This window comes from Protopterus annectens, chromosome 1.part0 (assembly GCF_019279795.1).
Source record: "Protopterus annectens isolate FY-2018-M chromosome 1.part0, PAN1.0, whole genome shotgun sequence".
In the NCBI taxonomy this organism is placed as follows: domain Eukaryota; kingdom Metazoa; phylum Chordata; order Ceratodontiformes; family Protopteridae; genus Protopterus; species Protopterus annectens.
This window is the reverse complement of record NC_056725.1, coordinates 513,461,310-513,484,675: the sequence shown is the minus strand read 5'-3', so window position 1 is coordinate 513,484,675 and position 23,366 is coordinate 513,461,310. Positions and strand designations below refer to the sequence as shown.

General features: G+C 45.2%; 1 protein-coding gene across 3 annotated transcripts in view; it reads left to right on the top strand.

The window, feature by feature from the left end:
• The window catches only part of TJAP1 (tight junction associated protein 1), a 1,031,177-nt gene that overhangs the window by 669,387 nt on the left and 338,424 nt on the right, over positions 1 to 23,366 (top strand). For all 3 annotated transcript variants that reach the window (XM_044061070.1, XM_044061061.1, XM_044061052.1), the window contains exon 6: positions 18,288 to 18,354. In XM_044061070.1, the coding sequence (XP_043917005.1) occupies positions 18,288 to 18,354 (67 nt within the window). The remainder of the gene's footprint in view (positions 1 to 18,287; positions 18,355 to 23,366) is intronic.

The window sequence follows — 23,366 nt, the reverse complement described above, 5'->3', positions numbered from 1 at the left end:
TTGCAGGGATTAATAGCTGGCCCTTATGCTCTGTAACTTCCTCCTCCCTTCCTTAGCTTTGGGAGTCCACCCAAATGTGATGACTGCAACAGTGAAACACGAAGAACATAGTACAGTTCTGTACACTTACCATAAATGTAGATGTTTGAGTGTATTCACTGCTGCAGTCCTGGTTACTCTCCCTCCAGCCCCTTGAGTTCTCTTGGCTCTATCTTTCCTTCTTTAGTGTAATTACGTTTTCTGGTGTCTTTGCCATTGTGGGGGCACCTGACATCTGGGGCAAGAAAAACTGATGTAATGGCGTCGGCTGCATGTTTTATACCCCTGACGACTTGCCGTCATGGACGAAGAGACAGCATCCAACGCAGGAATCCAAGACCTACATTTATGGTAAGTGTACACAACTGTACTTTCTTTCTCTCTTGCACTTCAAATAGCCTAATCACTTTGTACTTCAAAAGGTTTTTATAACAATTATTATAGCACACCTAAGACCCATCAACACTAGTCATTCTTCACAGAAATTACTCCAGTACTTAGTTCTGACCACCCCTGCTAGCATGATTAAAGGGCAGATGTTCTCCGTGTTTCACTGTTGCAGTCATTATCTTTGGGTAATCAGCTGGCAGGTTGCCCTCAGTCGGCCTGATTAAGTCTTGGGTCCTGCGTCGGTTACTGTCCCTTCTTCCATGACTTCTGGTCGTCAGGGGTATAAAACATGTAGCCGACACCATTACATCAGTCTTTCTTACCACGCGGTGCCCAAAGCAGAAGCAGTTCGCAAGTGCCGGTCGGCCGACTCCTGAAATTTTCGTTTTCGAGTTTCAGAACTGAAGTCTTCAACTACAAGCTAAGTACCCAGTTGGGGAAACTTTTTCTTGCTCCTTACCGATGTCAGTAAAAGTTAATTGCATTACTTGTGGGAAGCAAATACAGCATAAGGATTTTCATTTGTACTGTATTCCTTGCCTAGGCCCTGACCACAGCGTGCCTTGCTGTCGGTTTTGTGCTAAATTTAATCAACGCACGATTAAACGTCGGTATATTTTTGCTAATAAATATTTTTGGCTCAAGATTTACCTATCCAGAAATGTGAGTTAGCAATCCGACTACCAGAATACCTAAAAAATGCAAAGAAAAAGACAGACAGACCATCGAGGTCCAAAACCGACAACGCTTCTCCTAAGCCAGTCGCCGGTTCTCCGGTACTCAGTGAGGCGCTTTCGCAGCCCCTGATACCCGCCACTTTTGATTTGTAGGCCTCTACTGAGACCCATTCGGAGTCCGGTATGCCGCGAGATGCTATAAGTATTGAACCCATGGATGTCTCTACCTTAGATGGATCCGGAGCCGCTGTACAGGCACCGGCTTCTGAGGGTGTTTTCAGGCCTAAAGATTTGTATATTAAACAGATGCCATCTTCAAAACTAAGGCCAAAATCTACTTTTATGTCTAAAAAACCGACGCTTGGGCCACGTGTATAGGCCCCAATGCCTAAAAAACAAATGCCCAAAATGGCTGAAGATTTAATTACCTTGATCAGGGGTAGCCCTCCCCCTCCTGCTGAAAGGCCTAGGCAAGGCGCTGACTATGAATCTTCAGATCAGGTTTCTATTTCTTCTGATTCCTCTTCTGAACAGGATTTATCTATACCTACTTATGAGGACTCTGATGCAGAAGATTCCATCCCTTCTGCTTCTTCCCCTGAGGATTTCTCTTTTGGAGAAACTTTACACACCTTAGGGAAGACTTCCACTGGGGAAAGTCAAGATTTCTCTGAATCTAAAAAGAGACTTGGGGATTTTCTTCTTCTTCTTCAGGATAGGCCTTTGGCTATACTTCCTGTTCTAGACATTGGTGATGACGTTTTTTTCAGAATCCAGTATGACTCCTGATTCTCTGCCTCTGGCTCCTAGTAAGCCAGACAGATACTATAGGGTTCCTGACTCCCACAAATTCCTTTTCGAAAACCCTACTGCTGATCCTGAAACCATTTCTCAGGGTCCCAAGGGCGTAAAGGCCTCTACTGCTAAAAATCCTACCCCTTCTGACAGATTCCAGGATGCTGGATAGATGGGGTAAGAAAGTTTACACGTCTGCAACCTTGGTAATCGGGGCTTTAAACTGTCAATTTCATATGCTTAAATATCAACAGCATGTCATGGGTCTACTTAAACAGAAAATTATGTTGATCTCTGACCGTGTGGAAAATAGAGTTGCAGGATTTATTACATTCAGCTGAACAAGTTGGAAAACATACTTTGCAATGTGGTTTTGATTCTTTGGAGGCCTCTTGCAGGGCTGCTTGTAACTGGATCTGTGACAAGAAGGCATGCTTGGGTCAAAGAGCAAAATCTGCCTGACTATGTTAAAGCAAAATTGTCAGATGCTCCTTTACAACAGGACAGTCTCTTTGGTAATAAGGCTGAAGAAGTTTTAAAAAAAGATGGACGATAAAGCTAAATCTATGCAAACTGTGAAAGATTTCTTACAAGTGCAGCCACCCAGATTTAGTAGGCACTGGCCTACTAAGAACTGGTCCTTTCCAGTTCCCTCGAGAGCAGCTCAAGTCAAATCTGGACATTTCCAAAGGCTCCAGGTTTCAGACACAAGGAACTTTTAGAACAAAACAATGGGGTGCCTCCACCTCCAAACCTGGAAACAACAAGGCACCTCCCTATGGTAAACTCAATGACTTTCCTCTACAATCACCAAGCACTTACCTTTTGGCCGCCCCTTTGGGGTGAAACTGGCACTTCATGCACGAAACTGGCAACTTACCCAGGACTAATGGGTTTTAAATGTATCCCAGGGATACAGATTTCATTTCCACACATTGCCAATCCCAAACAGATGGCCAGATCTGCCTCCAAATCAGTGGGCAGAGGCCCAGAAACAAATTCTGTCCCTCATGAATATGGGGGCTATTCAACCAGTGCCAGAAGAGGAAAAGGGACAAGGTTTCTATTCAAGACATTTCCTGGTACCCAGAAAAGACAAATCATGGTGTCCAATTCTGGACTTATCCATTCTAAATACATTTCTGGACATTCCAAAATTCAAGATGCTGTCTCTTCAACAGTTACTACCTATGCTAGGCAAAGATGCCTGGTTGGTAACTAGACTTAAAAGAGGCTTACCTGCATATCCCAATCAGGGGATCTTGCAGAAGATACCTCCGCTTCAAAGCAGGCTACTTGCATTACCAGTTCTCTGCACTGCCCTTTGGCTTATCCACTGCACCCAGGGTCTTCACAAAGTGCCTGGCACCAGTAATTGCATTTTGCAGGCAAAGAAATATTCAGATTTATCCATACCTAGACGATTGTCTAATTGAGGCAGAAAACAAGGACATTCTTCTAAAGCATCTGGTGTTTGTAAAAAGGGTTCTAACTTGTCTAGGGTACACCATAAACGAAAAGAAATCACAACTGGTACCCTCTCAAAAAATTACATTCCTGGGTGCAAGCTTGAATACAACTGCCCAGATGGCTTACCTTATGCCAGAAAAGCAAATTCAGTTGATGACTTACTTCAAACAGGTGGCCACAAAAACCCAGCTATCTGCAAGACAAATTCTGCAGGCCTTGGGATTCATGGCCTCCTGCATTCTTCTAATTCCATACGCATATAAGGAAACTTCAGTGGTACCTGAAGAGTTTATGGAGTCAACATTGTCACAACCTGGAAACAATGATTCCTATTATACCTTGCCTGCAACTAGAGTTCCTATGGTGGGCAGAGGCCTGCCACCAAAACAAGGGACTGCCATTCACTCCACCCCTTGCCACCCAAACCCGAACTACAGATGCATCAGACTATCCTTGGGGGGCGCATCTGGCAGGGAATGCATTCAGGGCAAATGGAGCCTAAATCAAATGCACCTACATATCAATCAGAAAGATGCTAGCTGTACAGAATGCTCTGACAGCCTTCAAGGGCAACTACTGATAGACAGGCAACACCACGGGTACACATTCCTATCCCCTTTGCAGACTAGCCATGGCATTGTGGAACATGGCCTTGACTTATCAAATACATCTACAAGCTCAGTTCCTGCCAGGAAAGCTAAATACTCTGGCAGACGAACTAAGCAGAAATCTTATGGACCCACACGAATGAAAACTGGAACCACAAGTTTTCAACATGTTGACACGCAAAAGGGGGAACCCAGACATAGATCTTTTTGCCTCACCCCAGAGCTATCAGTTGGACAAATTCTGCACAAGAATTCATCACAAAAAAGCTTGGAAAGTGGATGCTCTATCATTCAGCTGGAAAAACCTATCAGTCTGTGCTTTTCCCCCTCTGCCTCTGCTCCCCAAAGTCATACTAAAAGTCAGACAGGACAAACGAAAAATGATTCTGATTGCTCCAGACTGGCCTCGCCAACACTGGTACCCACTCCTGCGCAATGTGTCACACCTTCCTCCGTGGCACCTGCTTCAGACATCTTGCCTACTGTCTCAGCAGAACTACCAAATTCTGCACACCCAGCTCCAAACTTTGAATCTTGCAGCGTGGCTAGTCAACTAATTTCACCCTTGGAATCTCTTACCAAACCTGTGATGGATGTCATTTTGGAGGCTAGAAGACCTAGTACTAGAAAATCTTATGCTGACAAATGGAAAAGATTCTGTGCCTGGAACCAATCACAAGGAATAAGCACAGCAATGCCCAATATTCCTCAGATTCTGCAATACTTATCTGAGAAGCTTCACAAGAGCCTATCTTTTTCTTCCCTAAAAATCCATGCCTCTGCCATTTCAGCTCATTACAACATAGAACCTCCCCTCTTCTCTCATCCTCTGCTAAAGCAGTATCTCAGAGGGCCAACATTTTAAGACCTCCCAGGAGAGCACCAACTCCTGCATGGGACCTCAATTTTGTTTTGGAAAAACTCACTCTACCTCCTTTTGAGCCAGCTGCTACTGCGAACCTAAAATTTCCCTCTTGGAAAACAGCTTTCCTTTTAGCAGTCAGTTCAGCTAGAAGGATTTCAGAATTACAGGCTCTTATGGCAGTGGAGCATTTCATTATTTTTTATCCGGACAGGGTGGCTCTCAAGACCAATCCATCCTTTATGCCTAAGGTGGTATCCACTGTGGCTCTTAATCAGACTATTCATCTGCCAACTTTGTTCCCCAGTCCACAGAACAAGGGTGAGCGGATTCTGCATTCATTGGATGTACACAGACAACTTAGATTCTACTTAAACAGGACAAAATCTCTAAGAAAATCTGAAGAACTATTGGTGGCATTTGTTGCAGGGGCAGAGGGAAAGGCTGTTTCAAAGCAGACTATTTCCAAATGGATAAGCCATTGTATTCATTTCTGCTGTATGCACCATGGTAAACCTATCCCCAAGGGGATCAGATCTCATTCCACCAGGGCTGCATCTACTTCTGCAGCCTTTCTCAGAGGGGTTCCTACCAGAGACATTCTAGAAGCTGCTACCTGGAGCTCAGTTCATACGTTCACCAAACATTACCATTTACCTCTCTTCTAAATCCAGAGCTGGCTTTGCCACTGCTGTCCTGCAGGGCTTTATAGCTGCTCCTAATGCTACATAAATCCATCCTCCCAACCATAGCTTTGGGATTCTACCCAAATGTAATGACTGCAACAGTGAAACACAAAGAACATAGTACAGTTGTGTACACTTACCATAAATGTAGATGTTCGAGTGTATTCACTGTTACAGTCCTGGTTACCCTCCCTCCAGCCCCCTGTTTTTCTTTAACTATACTCTCCTTTCTTATACTATGATTAAAAGCCTTTTTGTGTATTTGTCTTTGTTTGGAGGTATATGTTTTGTGTTTTAAATTATATACATATATGTATATATGTGTGTATATATATGTATGTATATTTTTCTCACCATTTGGGGGTCACCTGATATCTGGGTCAAGAAAAACTGATGTAATGGCGTCGGCTGCATGTTTTATACCCCTGACAACCTGACGTCATGGAAGAAGGGACAGCAACCGATGCAGGACCCAAGACTTTGTTAATCAGGCCGACTGCGGGCAACCTGCAGCAGATTACCCAAATATAATGACTGCAACAGTGAAACACGAAGAACATCTACATTTATGGTAAGTGTACACAGCTTTACTTTCCCTCTGCTTTTTCCTATTAACCTGGTGCACCTGGGCATTCTGAGGCAGTGTAACAACTGCCTCGTGTTACACAGACAACCCTCTACTCTTACCTCCCAACACTCAGACTTGTGAGAGATGCACTTATATCACCAAATTGGAAGCTATGCACTCACCAGCCAAGACTAGCTGGTCAAGAGGAGAAGGTCAACACCTGCACCACACCAGATGGAACACACAACCCTGCAGAACACCCACTATTACAGCTCTCACATAAAAACACAAACCACACACCCACCTTCGCAGAGGTGCTCAATAAAAATTTACCCAAAGAGCAGAGACCTCCAAGACAGAAACGCACTCGACCACCTCAACACAGCACAAACCACAGGGCACATAGCTCACCTCCACAGTGTGCCCCTCAACCTAAGCCCCTAAGGCTAAACACCTTGCCCAATACACTAATCATAGATGGCTCAGTAGTGAGGCACACTGATATCCCACTCACTAGGTTGAATAAGGAGAAGGTAACAGTCAGCTGTGTATCAGGTGCCAGAATCAGACACATAACACACGCAATCAGGTCAGTCCACAAGTATGACTCTGTCATTGTCCATGTGGGTGTAAATGACCTGATACACACCTCCCTGGACTACATGAAAAGATACATGGTGGAGCTCTCTGATTATATGGCCCAGGCAGGTATGACACTAGTTCTGAGCAGTATCCTATCATCACCCAGAATGATACCGCCGTACAAACAACAAATGATTGACTTCAACAATTGGCTAAGTTTCTGGTGTCATTCTAGGGGGATCCAGTATCTCTCTGCTTGGGATGACATGATTGACAAACCTCAATGCTTTGCCAGAGATGGACTGCATCTGTCACCTCTGGGTTTCCAGGTACTGGCTAAGGCTCTTGCCACCCCTATAGTGCCTTTTTAGACGGTGTTCCAAAGACCGAATTACCACCTTAACAGCTATAAATAAATACAATCTGAGGGTCATGCTGCTCAACACTAGAAGTCTAATGCACTCGCTCGAAGCACTCCTCAGAATGGAGAACATCGACATTTGTGCTGTAACGGAGACCTAGTTTAAGGCAGCAGAAAGCATCCCTGCGCTAACAGGCTATAACTCATTCCACACCTTTTGGCCCCGAAACGTGGACCGAAGCTCCAAAGGCAGTGGTGTCTCCATATTCCTAAAGGATATGCACACCTTCAGACTAGTAGCCCCGCGTAATGCATCTGAGATACTTCAGGTACAAATAACATTGGGTAAGACTGCGATCCAGGTCAAGCCTACTATAGGTCCCCAACCATATCCCTAGACTCTCACTCCACGTTCCTAAGCACCCTGGAATCTATCAAGGTCCAACCCAACACTCTCATACTTAGGAGACTTCAACTACTCCTCCATAAACTGGGAAAACTACTCAAGCACCAATGCACTGGCCCAACACCTCCTGGAATTCATTAATTCCAATGCCTTGGACCAGCTCATTCTTACTCCCACTAGAAGGAAGCAACATCCTTGACCTGGTTATTACTAACATGAGCAACTGTTGCTCTACATCAATAGTCAATTCCTCTCTGGTTAGATCTGACCACAAACGAATCACCTTGGAAATCTACATCTCAGCCACACCCCCGCAAAGGTATCCGACCATGAAAAACTTCTCCAAAGCTGACTTTGGACTCCTAAAAACAGAGGTGGATAACTTCACTGCACCCATGCCAGTGGAAAATAGATGCATGACTGCCGAATCCTACACCAGTGCATAGTACGAACACGTACATAAATACATGGAACTAGCCATACCTAACAGAACCAAGATGCCCTCCTCCAAAAAAAGGAAGCCAGTCTGGTGGTCCCCTGCCATTAATAAACTTTAAAACAGAAGGAAGAAACTGTTGCAGAAAAAGGTGAAGTCCCGAGACTGGAAAAATTCCCTTATTAGCCTAAAAAAAAGTTGAGATCCCTCATCAAAAACCTCCAAAGCCAGCTATGAAGGCAGAAATGTGGTAGACACTAAAAACAACCACAAAGCCTTCTTTAGTTATATCAAGAGTCTCCATGGCAGTACCCAGATTTGCTCTGAGTTACTGCACAATGGTGTACCGCCTATACTGAGTCAACAGATATTGCCAACATACCGGCTGACAGATTCAGTGCCAACTTTCCCCCTCTTTCCCCCAAAAGGACCAATCTCAATACCGGAAGAATGCCAGACACCCTGCATTACTGTAGCACAGGTTAAAGCTGCATTGTCTAAGGCCAAGAATACAGCTTCCATGAGACCCGACAATATCCCTGGCTGTGTTCTGCATGAATTACAAAGTGAACTGGCACCACATCTGTGTGCTCTGTTCACTCACAGCCTCACCTCAGGCTTTGTCCCTACCGAATGGCGCACTGCTACAGTCATCTTTCTCCATAAAGGAGAAGCGACTACAGACTCTGGAAATTATCTCCCCATTAGCCTGATGAGTCTGATATGTAAGGCTGTGGAGTGCATCATCATGGACTGAATTAACTAGGATATAGGGAATCTCCAAAGTCTAGATCCCACGCAATTTGGTTTTGTGAAAGGTAGATCGTGCCTGCTCAACCTGGTTGACTTCTTTGAGTCAGTCACCAGAGCGGTGGATGAAGGTAAGGCAGTTCATACAGCCTACCTTGATCTGACCAAGGGCTCTGATGCCATTCTTCACTCAGGAATTATTGATAAACTCAGCAAACTAGGCGTCAACCCCTATATCATTAAGTGGGTTGAAAATTAGCTCACAGAACAGTGTGAAAGTAGCGGACTCCAAGTCAGACTGACGACAAGTCACGAGTGGAGTCCCACAGGGGATCGGTCCTAGGTCCTCTCCTATTTGGCATCTACTTCTCAGAAGTCCAGGCCAACACGGACGGACTCTGGCTGACCAAATTCACAGATGACTGCAAGCTGGAAGCCATTATTAACTCCCCAAGTGATGCAGACATCCTACAGAAAGGCCTCGCTGAGACTAGTGACTGGTGTCGAAACCATGGCCTTAAGCTTAATGCCAAAAAAAATGCATAGTCATCCCCTATGGGAAAAACTCAGTTCCCACTTATTACCACATCGATGGGAGCCCACTGAACACTGAAGGCAGTATAAGAGATCTGGGGACACAGGTTGACAGCAACCTCTCCTTCGATCACCACATTGCAACTGTGGTCAGAAAGTCCTTCTATGTGGCACATCTCATTACTGAGGGTTTTGCATCCAAGAAGAAAGAAGCCATCATTTCTCTCTACTCTTCCCTCGTTAGACTAATCATGGTATAATGCCCCATTTTGCATGTACCTCACTAGACACCTGCAGCAGCTGAAGAGGCCACAAAAGTACCTCACAAAGAGGATCCTAGGCCTTAAACACATGTCCTACAAGGACAGATGCAAAAAAACACTCCAGCTATTCTCTGTTTCATATCGTCTACTAAGAGACTATCTCTGCTTGACTTAAAAAGCCATGTCTAATCCACCTCTGATAGAAATGGTACATCTAAAGAAATCCCAATCCCTCCACACCACACGCTCCAGAGACCTCAACCTCATTACCACAATCAGCAGAACATGCTGGAGGGACAGGTTCATAACCCAGAGACTGCCCATGCTCTGGAATAGACTTCCCATACATGTCAAGCAGAGCACCTCACTAGCCCTCTCCAAGAGAAATCTTGATGAGTGGATGGGAAATAGAAAGTTCACCCTGGGGATCATTCCAGTGTCTCTACTTGATAAAGGCACTGGGAACTAATGACGGGCGACACAATGCCAGGGCACTTCTATGGGCTAGGTTTATAAAGGCCCCAGGGCCATTAGCCTAGTAGACACCTATGAACCTATGGACACCAAAAACATGCAGGCTTTTTATGCCTCGGGAGCTCATTTCTAATCCCTCTTGCCTCTCCAAGTATGCTCAGCAAGGCAGATTCTCAGAGCACTAGACTTGCATACCAGCAACCATTCCAGTGCTACCACTGTCCAGGCTCTATATTGGAAAGATCCAGTGATAACTGAAAAATGTATAGGCTCAACATTCTCATCACCTTGACACACACATTCCCTTTATCCCATGTCTGAACAGGGAGATCCTTTGGTGGGTGTCACACGTGAACATTCAAGATGTAGACTCCAAGTCAAGAACTGCATACAGATGATTCTGACAACTTGAGCAAGGACGGGGGGCACCCAAGGTCCAGGGCTACTGACAAGCCATTCTTCAGGCAGAATACCCAAACCTAAAGGAGATGTGAACTCTCATTCAGGCCCTGCAAGTTTTTCTCCCATCCCTGTAAACAAGACATCTAACGGTATTCACAAGACGATATAACAGTCTTGTGGTACATAGGCAAGGAGGAGCAAGATCTTACCAACTGTGTAGTATGGCTCAGTTAGCAGGGGAACTTTCCATCAAGGCAAACATTTTCCTCAAAGCAGTGTACACCCCCCTCCTGGGCAGTTTCCTTACAGACTCCCTCAATAGGGCAGTGGAAGACCCCTACGAATGGATGCTCAACAGAGAGGTCTTTCTAGACAGTCTACAAATGGGGTACACCATAGATAGACTTATTTGTCTCTGGAAGACAACCACCAGCTCCCTCTCTTTTGCTTAAGAAAACCTTGTCCTCATGCTTGGAGGACTGATGCCTTGTCTTTCCAGTGGACATGCAAGTTTCTTTATGCCAACCCACCACTGCCTCTGCTCCCAAAAAATCTTACTCAAAATCCTCAAAGAATAATCAAGAATGTTAATACGGATTCCCTTTAGACCAAAGCAGCTTTGGATGTTCTTCGTGTTTCACTGTTGCAGTCATTACATTTGGGTAATCTGCTGGCAGGTTGCCCTCAGTCGGCCTGAATTCCAAAGTCTTGGGTCCTGCGTCGGTTGCGGTCTCTTCTTCCATGACGTCAGGTCGTCAGGGATATGAAACAGGCAGCCGACGCCATTTTCTTTAGCCTTTCTTGCCACGTGGTGCCCGAAGCAGCAGCAGTTCGCAAGTGCCAGTCGACCGACTACTGAAATTTTCGAATTCGAGTTTCAGAACCGAAGTATTCACTAAAGCTAAGTACCCCGTTGGGGAAACTTTTTCTTGCTCCATACCGATGTCAGTAAAAGTTAATAATTGCATTACTTATGGGAAGCAAATACCTCATAAGGATTTCCATTTGTACTGTATTCCTTGCCTAGGCCCTGATCATAACGTGCCTAGCTGTCGGTTTTGTGCTAGATTTAACCAACGCACTATTAAGCGTCGGTAAATCTTTGCTTCAAAATATTTTATAAACAGATTTAACTATCCTGAAATGTCGTCTAATAGCAATCCGACTACCGGAGTTCACAAAAAACGCAAAGAAAGGGACAGAGGCAGACCGTCTAGGTCCAAAACTGACGACGAAGCTTCTCCTAAGCCAGTCGCCAGTTCTCAGTGAGACGCTTTCGCAGCCCCCGATACCTGCTACTTTCGAGTCGCAGGCCTCTACCGAGACCCATGTGGAGTCCAGCACACCACGAGATTCTCAAAGTATTGTACCTGCGGATGTCTCTCCCTCGGATGGGTCCGGAGCCGCTGAGCAGGCACCTGCTTCTGAGGGTGTCTTCAGGCCTCAGCATTTCTATATAAAACTGACGCCAGCTTCAAAATCAAAGACAAAAGCAACTTCTAAAGCTAAAAAATCGACGCATGAGCCACGTGCTCAGGCCTCTATGCCCAAAAAGCAGATGATCAAAATGGCTGAAGACCTAATTACCTTGATCAGGGGTTCCCCAACCCCCTCCTGATAAGAGGCCTAGGCAAGACGCTGATTATGAATCTTCAGCTCAGGTTTCTATTTCTTCTGATTCCTCTTCTGATCAGGAATTTTTCTATACCACCCTATGAGGATTCTGATGCATAGGAATCTATCCCATCTGCATCTCCTCCTGAAGGTTATTCCTTTGGCGAAACCTTGCATACTTTGAGGGAGCATTTTCACTGGGAGAGTCAAGATTTCTCAGAATCAAAAAAGAGGCTTAGGCTTTCCTTCTTCTCCCTCAGCATAGGCCTTTAGCCATACCTCCTGTTTTAGACATTGTGGATGATGTGTTTTCGGAGTCAAGCTTGACTCCAGACTCCTTACCTCCGGCTCCTAGCAAGCCAGACAGATATTACAGGGTTCCTGATTCACACAAATGTTTATTTAAAAACCCTGCTGCTGACCCTGAAACTATTTCACAGGGTCCTAAAGGTGTAAAGGCCTCGACAGCAAAAAAATCCTACCCCCTCTGATAGAGATTCCAGGGCACTGGATAGATTGGGAAAAAAGGTTTATACATCTGCAACCTTGGCAATTAGGGCCTTAAACTGCCAGTTTCATATGCTTAAGTATCAACAGCATGTTATGGGATTACTGAAACAGAAAATGATGTTGATTTCAGAATGTGTAGAAAATAAAGAATTGCAGGAATTATTGCATGCAGCAGAACAAGTTGAAAAACATACTTTGCAATGTGGTTTTGATTCCTTGGAGGCCTCCTGGAGGGCCGCAGTTACTGGATCTGTGATTAGAAGGCATGCTTGGCTAAAAGAGCAAAATTTGCCTGATCATGTTAAAGCTAAATTGCTGGATGCACCTTTACATCATGATATTCTGTTTGGTATTAAGGCAGAAGAGGTTTTAAAGAAAATGGAAGGTAAAGCTAAGTCTATGCAAACTGTAAAAGACTTCTTACAAGTGCAGCCACCAAGATTCAGTAGACACTGGCCTACAAAAAAAGGTCCTTTCCTGTGTCCGACAGAGCTCCACGAGGTAATTCCAGGCTCCCTAAATGTTCTAGATACCAGTCAGGATTCTTATAGGTCAAAACAATGGGGTGCATCCACCTCCAAATCTGGAGGAAACAAAATGCAACCGTACAGTAAACAGTCTCAATGACTTCCCTCTGCCATCACCAAGCACTTAACGTTTGGCAGCTCCCTTAGGGGGAAAATTAGCACTTTTTGCTCAAAATTGGCAGCTAATAACCCAGGACCAAGAGGGTATTAAACATAGTATCCCAGGAATACAGATTCCACTTCCACACACTGCCAATTCCAAACGGTTGGCCAGATCTGCCAAAAAATCAATGGGCAGAGGCACAGAAACAAGTTACGTCTGTCATGGATATGGGGGCTATCCAGCCAGTGCCAGAACAGGAAAAAGGACAAGGGTTTTACTCAAGACTGTTCTTGGTACCCAGAAAAGACAAGGCCAGGTGCCCAATACTGGATTTATCAATTTTGAACACATTCCTGGACATTCCAAAATTCAAAATGCTAACTTTGCAGCAGCTTCTGCCCATGCTGGGCAAGAACGCTTGGCTAGTGACTTTAGACTTAACAGGCATAACTGCATATCCCATTAAGGGAATCATGCAGAAGATACCTCCATTTCAAGGCTGGCTTTATGCATTACCAATTCTCTGCACTGCCCTTTGGCTTATCTACTGCACCCAGGGTCTTTACAAAATGTCTGGCACCAGTAATTACATTTTGCAGACAAAAGTATACAAATCTATCCTTACTTGGATGACTGTCTCATTCAAGCAGAGAACAAGGACATTCTTCTTCAGCATCTGGCGTTTGTGAAAAGGCTTCTAACATGCCTAGGGTACACAATAAACAAAAATAAATCACAACTGGTACCCTCTCAAAAGATAACATTCCTGGGTGCAAGCTTGAATACAACTGCCCAGATGGCTTTCCTCATGCCAGACAAACAGACAACTGACTATTTACTTCAAACAGATGGCAACAAAAACCCAGTTATCTGCAAGACAAATTCTGCAGGCTTTAGGGTTCATAGCATCATACATTCTACTGATTCCATATGCAAGACTGCATATGAGGAAACTATAGTGGTACCTAAAAAGTTTATGGAGTCAACATTGTCACAGTCTGGAAACAATGATTCCTCTCATTCCCTGCCTACAACAGGAGTTTCTTTGGTGGGCAGAGGCATGTCACCAAAATATGAGACGGTCTTTCACTCTAAGCCCTGCCAGCTAAACCTTAAATACAGACGCATCAGACTATGCATGGGGGGCCCACTTGGCGGGAAGATGCATTCAGGGCATATGGACCCCAAAACAAATGCATCTGCATATTAACCAAAAAGAGATGTTAGCTGTTCAAAATGCCCTGACAGCCTTCAAGGACTTTCTTCATCCGGGACAACTACTGATAAAGACGGACAGCACCACAGTTATGTGGTACATAAACAAGCAGGGGGGCACACACTCATATCCCCTTTGCAGACTAGCCATGGCATTGTGGGACACAGCCTTGACTTACCAAGTACATCTTCAACATCAATTCCTGCCAGGAAAGCAAAATACTCTGGCAGATGACTTGAGCAGAAACCATATGGACCCTCACGAGTGGAAACTGGATCCACAAGTCTTCAGCATGATAACAGAGAAATGGGGGAGCCCGGACATAGACCTATTTGCCTCTCCTCGGAATTATCAACTGGACATTCTGCACAAGGACTTATCACAGACAAGCATGGAAAGTGGATGCCCTATCCTTCAGTTGGAAAAACTTATCAGTTTACACCTTTCCTCCTCTGCCTCTTCTTCCCAAGGTCCTACTAAAGGTCAGACAAGAAAAACCAAAAATGATACTAATTGCCCCGGACTGGCCCCGCCAACACTGGTACCCAATCCTAAGGAACATGTCTCAATTCCCAGCTTGGTACTTGCCTCAAATACCTCACTTACTGTCTCAGCAAAACAATCAGATCCTGCACAATCGGCTCCAAACACTGAACCTGGCAGCATGGCTGAAAATGTAGTTGCTCAAACAACACCTCTCAGTAAATCTGTGATGAATGTCATTTTGGAAGCCAGAAGGCCTAGTACTAGAAAATCTTATGCTGATAAATGGAAGAGATTCTGTGCTTGGAACCAAGCACAAGGAACTGACACAGCAGAGCCAAATATTCCTCAGATTTTACAATACTTGACTGAGATGCTTGACAAAGGCCTATCTTTTTCATCAATAAAAATCCATGTCTCTGCCATCTCGGCTCATTACAATACAGAGCCACCAATCTTTTCTCATCCTTTGCTAAATCAGTATCTTGGAGGGGCCAAACATTTAAAGCCTCCCAGATCATCACCAATTCCTGCATGGGACCTCAATTTTGTGTTGGAAAAGCTCACCCTGCCTCCATTTGAACCAGCTGCTACTGCAGATATAAAGTTTTTATCATTGAAAACAGCTTTGCTCCTGGCAATTACTTCAGCAAGAAGGGTTTCAGAGCTACAGGCCCTCATGGCTGTGGAGCCTTTTATCATATTTTACCCAGACAGGGTGTCTCTCAGGACCAATCCTTCCTTTATGCCTAAGGTGGTTTCCAGTGTGGCTCTTAACCAAACTATTCATCTGCCAACTTTTTATCCAAATCCACAGAACAAGGGGGAGTGGATTCTGCATTCTTTGGACGTACACAGACAACTAAGATTCTACTTGAGCAGGGCCAAAGCTCTAAGAAAAACTGAGCAGCTACTGGTGGCATTTGCTGCAGGATCAGAGGGAAAGGCTATTTCAAAGCAGTCTATTTCAAAGTGGATAAGCCACTGCATTCGTTTCTGCTACTTACATCATGGTTAACCGGTGCCCAAGGGCATTAGGTCTCATTCCACCAGGGCTGCAGCTACATCAGCAACTTTTCTCAGAGGGGTACCAACCAAAGACATTCTAGAAGCTGCTACTTGGAATTCTGTTCATCTTCTCTAAGTCCAGGGCAGCCTTTGCCACTGCAGTTCTGCAGGGCCTTATAGCCGCCCCTAATGCTGTTTAGCTCCAGCCTCCCATCCATAGCTTTGGGATTCTACCCAAATGTAATGACTGCAACAGTGAAACATGAAGAACATAGTACAGTTGTGTACACTTACCATAAATGTAGATGTCGAGTGTATTCACTGTTGCAGTCCAGGTTACCCACCCGCCATCCCCCTTTTATTCTGGAGCTTCTCTTTCCTTCACTATATTCTACAGCCTTTGTGGTGTATTTGCTTTTACATGAAGGTAAAGTTTATGTTGTTGCATGTATATATATTTTTGCTCCCCATTTGGGGGCCACCTGGCATCTGGGGCAAGAAAAACTAAAGAAAATGGCATTGGCTGCCTGTTTTATACCCCTGACGACCTGACGTCATGGAAGAAGAGACAGCAACTGACGCAGGACCCAAGACTTTGGAATTCAGGCCAACTGAGGGGAACCTGCCAGCAGATTACCCAAATGTAATGACTGCAACAGTGAATACACTCGAACATCTACATTTATGGTAAGTGTACACAACTGTACTTTGCCTCATCTCTATCCTTTAGCAAGGGGTAATCACCACAAGCTACCCCACAAAGTGGACTTGCTAACACAACCGAAGGGCTCATTGCTTCATCCAACCCATCTTCCCTTAACCTATCCATATGGGGACAGTAAAATTCTGATTCCTTCCAGACACCAGTTTTCTGAGGACGTGCTTCAGGTACTCCAAGAGGCAAGGATGCCCACTACCCAAAAATCCTACATGGCCAAATGGAAGAGATTTGCAATCTGGTGTCAAGCTGCAAATCTAGTTCCAGTAAATTGAGGTTCCTATCGTTTTGTCTTAGTTATGTGAACTCATGAAAGGCTATTTATCATAGTCATCCATCAGAGTTCACCTTTCAGCTATTTCAGCCTGTCTTCCTCTTAACCATCCTCTAATGTTCAGATTTGAGGTCAAGCATTTCTTAAAAGGGAGTCCTGCACTTTAACCCCCCCCTAGAAATTCAATACCTCCCCCCTTTTGGAGTTCAACTATGTGCTGGAAAACTTATTCTGCCTCCTTTTGAACTTAGATCAGCTTTTACTCAAGTTATTTACCTAGAAATCCATTTCATTTTGCTGGTAGTCCTCACATCTGCTAGGTGGGTTTCAGAGCTCTAAGCGCTCTTAGCCTCTCCTCCCTTCCTTATTTTCCGTAAGGACAGTGTGTCCTTCTTGGTCAGTCCTTCCTTCATGCCTAAAGTGGTAAATGAGATGTCCCTCAGTCATGCCATCAACCTTCCTATGTTCTTTCCTAAACCACAGAACCTGGGAGAAAGAGTACTGCATAATCTGGATGTACACAGACGGGTTGGATTTTTACCTGGGCAAAACTATCTATTCGTGAATCAGACCAGTTTTTTTTCTTCCTTTGTAGACTCTAATTTAGGTCAACCAGTATCTAAGCAGACTATTGCTGGCTGGTTTTCAAGGTCCATCTCCTTTTGTTATGTTTACCATGGCAAATCATTGCCCTCTTTCCTGAAAGCTTATTCTAGTAGAGGGTTGCCTCTTCTAAAACTTTCTACAAGGGGATATATTCTAGACTAATACCGGAAGCAGCAACCTGGTCTTCGCTGCACACTTTACATTACAGGGTAGATGCCTTTTGGAAATCCAGAGCTGCCTTTGTCAGTCTTCTCTGGCTTAATGGACAGTTCTCATAGTTCTCAGTCTTCCACCCTTCTGCTCCCTTAAGCTTTGAGAGTTATTCATCTGTTTGGAATACTGCAACAGTTTCAGTCAGGATATAGTACAGTCTTGTAAGAACTTAAGATGACAGTAGATGTCTTATTGATCACTGTTGCAGTATTCCTTCTCACCTGCCATCCCACTTCTTTGCCTCTCTTTCACTTTTTTCCTCTCCTGTCCTGTTTGTCAGGCTATAGGACTGGGGGGGGGGGGTGTTTTCCCTGCATTTCACTTCTTAGCTGACCACTTTCTTCCCAGACATCTTCAGGCTACTGGCATGGAGATAGTATGAGAATTTATACTCGTGTAGCACTTGTACCCCTACACTTACGGCCTGTGGTCATACATAGGACGTATGATTTGTAAAAGGATTTATGCTTTAGTACCCCAGCTAGATATCATTAATGAAAGCCAGTCTGTGTGGAATACTGCAACCGTGATCACTAGGACACCAAGTGTTCCATTCTGTTAGTTAGCTGATGCATTTCTTTTGCTGACATGAAGACATAATGCAGTCCTATTAGTGCTGTAAAAAGTATTGCGTTATAAATTATTTAACTTGAAAAACTGAGAATGTTGTGAGAAAACTGTGATAACGATGTATGTGCTTGCTTTTGTGCAGGTTGCAGAACAGCTACACAGCTTCACAAAGAGCCACTCAGGATCTGGAGGAGAAGCTTCATGTGTTGGTAATTATTCGGTTCCTGCTTTCCTGTGTATTATGTGATGTCAGTAAAATAACGTATTCACACCTGGGAGCAGTGTATTTTCATACCCTTGAATAACTAAATGCAGTTATAAAGCATGCTTTTAAAAAATCTAGGTACATCGAGTGCAGTAGTAGCTAAACAGAAAATAAAAACAAACACCACACTTCAGTGCACCATCATTAATTTGTCATCCAATCATAACAGTGTTTTTTATTGAACTGTAAATTAATTTGTTACTGAAACTGGGCAACTTATCTCCATAACTGTCCTGAAGGTATCCTACTATCGGCATAAGTTTTGTTCTGACCTTCATTTTGTTGTGGAGCAGTTTTGTTAGCCTCATTCATTTGTGGAAATATTTACCAAATTATGAGAAGTATTAGTGTTTTCATAATACATTAGTCAAATAAATGTAAGTATTTCTGCAGTTTAGACATAAAGTATCAGTGCAGAGTTGGTCAAATCATAAAAATGGCACCATGCTTAAAGCTTTAAGGACAGTGGTCGACAACATTTGCAAGTCTGACTACTGTGTGTCTACCAAAGTCGGGAAAGCATCTTCTGTAACCAAACCAAGTCTAAGGAATGTGCCTGGCTACTCCAGGGTAGATCATTGGTCATTGTATTACTGTATACCTCATTGATCTGACCTGTTATTGAATACAGTACTGACGTCATCTCCTCAATAATGAACACTTCGTAAAAGCTTCTTGCATCCATGTCTCAGTCCACTCATATGATTTGAAAACATTTTGGACACCTCATTATGAAACTATTCAGGGCAGCATTTTTTCACCATACATACATTTAACCACTAAACACTGTACCATGCCCCACCACCATCCTCTTTCATCATTCTGGTAGCTTATCATTTACAATAGACTGCAAAGTGCTCCTTTGTTTAGCATTACTATTAAAATAGTGTCTTGAAGGCCTATTTTTAAAAGTTCCCTTATTTCTGTCTTGCACATCTTGTCAAATACCAATGTGAGAGTGTTCGATCTCGCCGTTTGTTCTTACACCTGGGTTCGGAGCCGATCCTCGGCTCCGCGTCGGCCGCTTGCAAGCTCTGCATCGAGAAGAAGCTCGAGACTAACCTAACTCCCACAATCCCCCTCTGCCTTTACCTCAGATCAAGTTTGCCGCTGCAGCGTTCGCATCACTTGATCGAGCTCGAGCACCTAAAGCTAAGATTTTAATATCTTTTTCTTATATTTCTTAAGAATTATTTTTTTCTAAAAAGTTATTTAGTGACTGTGTGTGTGTGATACTGTTTCGAGGAATTCTTGATTCCGTTTAAAGTTATTTTAAACCTTATTAGAGTTTCCCTTGGGGCCTATCCCCACCCTTACTGGATTGACTACCGGATAGACATTCTTTTACTGGATTTGACAAAATTACCGGATTGGACATACCTACTGGACTTGACTTTTACTCCTCTTTGTTAGCTTTACTTAAGATGTCTGAGAAAGCTAAATCTGGGTTTAAACGTTGCCAATGTGGTCAAAAGATGTCAGTTACTGACAACCATAGTTCCTGCGTCTACTGTCTTGGCCCTCTCCATCTGCAAGAAGACTGTTCAATTTGTCATTCTTTCAGTGGAAGGGTCATGACAGATAGGCACAGGAAACTCATGGATAGGGGTCTTTTAAAACCTACTTTTCAAGAGGCTCTGGATGCTTCAGACCAGGCATCCAAATCCTCGAAGGAATCGAAGACGTCGGAGCCCAAGTCATCGGCTCCGAGCTCTTCAGTTAAAGTTCGATCACTGGTTCCACAGACTTCGGGACCGAGTGTTCAACTGTTGTCAGTTTCCGAGCCTCGAGTCTTGGAACCGGTGACGGAGCTCCCTCCCCCGACACTGTTGAGGTCGGCTCTGTCTTCGATTCCTTCGACGCTCTTCCAGACCCCTCTCCGACACCGATGTAGACCGCGTGGTGCAGAAGTTAATGGAGAATACGGCCTTATCCAAACTCATCTCGGTCTCCTCTCAATTGGTGTCGAGACTTGAAGGCCTTCCCTTATCTCCATCTGTTCCTCCTCCGAGACCTGTCCAGTCTTCGGAGCCGGAAGAGGCTGATCTGCTGATTGTGGAGCCCTCGGTGCCAGAACCGTCCTTCTCTCGGTCGGCTCCGTTCACCTCGACTCCGTCGGATCCGGTACCGGAGTCTCGGAGCCAAAGATCCATCCTTGGTTCCAGGACCGAGTCGGACCGATGTTTGTTCCGACGCTCCCTCTCGGGCCTCGGCTCGGATCGACTCGGTTCCGTCCTCGGGTCAATGCCTTGGTGCCTGTTTCGGGATTCTTCCCATTTCTTGAACCGGGAGATACCTCGACTCGGGACCGGGGCCTTCGACCTCATGAGGAAGGTGTTGTCTACCCAGACAACCACATCAGCAGAAGCATCCTCTCCTCCCCATAAAGGACGTTATCCTCCTCTGCACCCACGGCTACAACTAAGCGCCGAGCACCTGTGTCTCAGCCACCCCTGGAGGGTGCCCCCTCTTCCTCGGAGGCTTCTTCGGATGCTCCCCCCGAAGAAGTCCCTAGGAAAAGATTGTGTAAGAGGAGACACTTAGATTCTCCACAAGAATCATTGACATCGGACACTGACTTGGATGAGTCAGAAGGGTCCCCAAAGTCACCTTCAGAGGATGTCTCTTTTTCTGACATCTTGGAGATTCTAAAGCAGAGAGGTGATTGGCAATCCCTCCCCCCTTCTGAGGATGAGTCAGTCTTGCTGAAGGCATTTGGTGCTCGCCCTTCCTCCTCCTGGGTCACTTCGCCCTTCGATGAGTTAATGGAGCTGATTGCTCGAAGGGCATGGGAGACACCTGACACAGTGGAACCAGTCCCTAGAAAGCCTAATAAGTATATTACTGCACCCCAAAACAAGGCTTATCTCACAAAGGGAGTTCCAGTGGATGCTATGGTGGTGGCAGCGGCCACGAAAAAGGAGATGTCGGAATCTTCCTCATCTGTCCATCCGCCTAACAAAGATTCTAGGACTATGGACAGGTACGGGAAGCGCATTTTTAGTTCAGCGGCTTTTTCTATGCGATCCCTGAACTATTTGACCCACTTTACACGACTACAGAGGGATCTAATCAAAGAGTTGGGAGATACCCTCCAGGGTACTACAGATGCTGCTGTTTCAGAGAAAGTTACAGCACATCTCAATACCCTTACATCCATTGTAAACTCGTCCATGAGGCTGATCTCATACGCAGCCGAAGGATCGAGTAGGGCAGCAGCTTCAGCGATTGCTCTTCGTAGACAATCCTGGATGCGCTTATGTTCATTTGGGGAAGCCTTCAAGTCTTCCTTTACTAACGCCCCATTTGACGGTGCCACTCTCTTTGGCCCCAAGGTAAAGGAGACCCTTACCCGGTGTGAACAGGAGGGAAAGACTCTGTCTGCTGTCGGAGTCCGTTTTTCCACCCCATCCAGACCATACCCCAAAGGGCAACGCGGTGGAAAAATGTGGTTTCGAAAACCCCAAGGATCTTTCCCAGGCACACAGGGTGATGCCCCCTCTAGAGGCAGAGGAGGGGGCAGAGGTGGAAGACGCCGCCCCAGCGGCAGAGGGGGTCCACAAAACCAAGGTGACAGGGATACACCCCCTGGAAAACCTTTCCAGCACTCCTGAGAGGAGGCCCGACTGTCCTGCTCTGGAGGCAGTCGGGGGTCGCTTAGCTTTATACCCTCAGGCCTGGCAAAATCTTACATCAGACAAATGGGTAAAAAGCATTGTTACCAGAGGCTACAGAATACCCTTCCTACTGCCCCCCATTCCAATGAGAAGACTCCCAGATGTGCCGCCCCATCTGCGAGATCCTGCAGCTATAGAAATTTCAAAGCTGCTAGAAAAAAGAGTCATCCAACCAGTCCCAGCGGACCAAAGAGGATTCGGAACTTACTCAAGGTTCTTTAGTTCCAAAGAAGACGGGACTGGAGGCCGATTCTGGACCTAAGCAACCTCAATACCTTAGTCAAGAAAGAAAAGTTCCGAATGGTCACGCTTCAGTCGATCCTTCCATTTTTACAGAAGGACGACTGGATGTGCTCAATAGATCTGAAGGACACATACTACCACATCAAAATGGCCAGGGCGTCCAGGGATCACTTGCGCTTCCGGCTGGGAGCCAGCCACTTTCAGTTTCGAGCCCTGCCCTTTGGTCTGACCTCAGCCCCCAGGGTCTTCACCAAATGTATGGCAGTGGTAGCGTCTCACTTGAGGCGCCTCGGATTCCAGGTGTTTCCGTATCTGGACGACTGGCTCCTTTCTGCCACCACCGAGCGTCGACTAATTCAGGCCAGGGATTACACACTACAGCTTTGTGTTCATCTCAGAATTTCCGTAAATTTCGAAAAGTCCTTACTACAGCCATCACAGCATATCTCATTCATAGGAGCAGAATTGGATACACAGTGCTTAATTCTAAGGCTTCCCCCAGAAAGGATAGCATCCCTGCAAAATCATATATCTCTTCTTCTGTCATCCAGAAAATCCCCAGCAAAACTGGTTCTGAAGGTTTTGGGTCTCATGGCAGCTTCCCTCATTGCGATACCATTGGGAAGACTGCACATGAGAGTTCTGCAATGGCTACTGTTTGCACAATGGTCGTTCCAACAACTACCTCTGACACCCGAAATTCTGATCACGAACACATGCAAATCAAACCTAGCCTGGTGGCTTCAAACTTGCAACCTTTCCAGCGGAAGACCATTTGTGCTACCCACGCCGACAGCTACGGTGACCACAGACGCTTCCCTGATAGGGTGGGGGGGCATCTTTCAGGGACAGACAGTCCAAGGCGAATGGACCTATTTAGAGTACAATCTGCACATCAATGTTCTAGAGTTGAGGGCAGTGTTTCTAGCGTTGCAACACTTTGCTCCCCTTCTTCCTCTAGGGACTATTGCAGTTCAGACGGACAATATGTCCGTAGTCTGGTACATAAACAAGCAAGGGGAACCAAGTTCAGAGG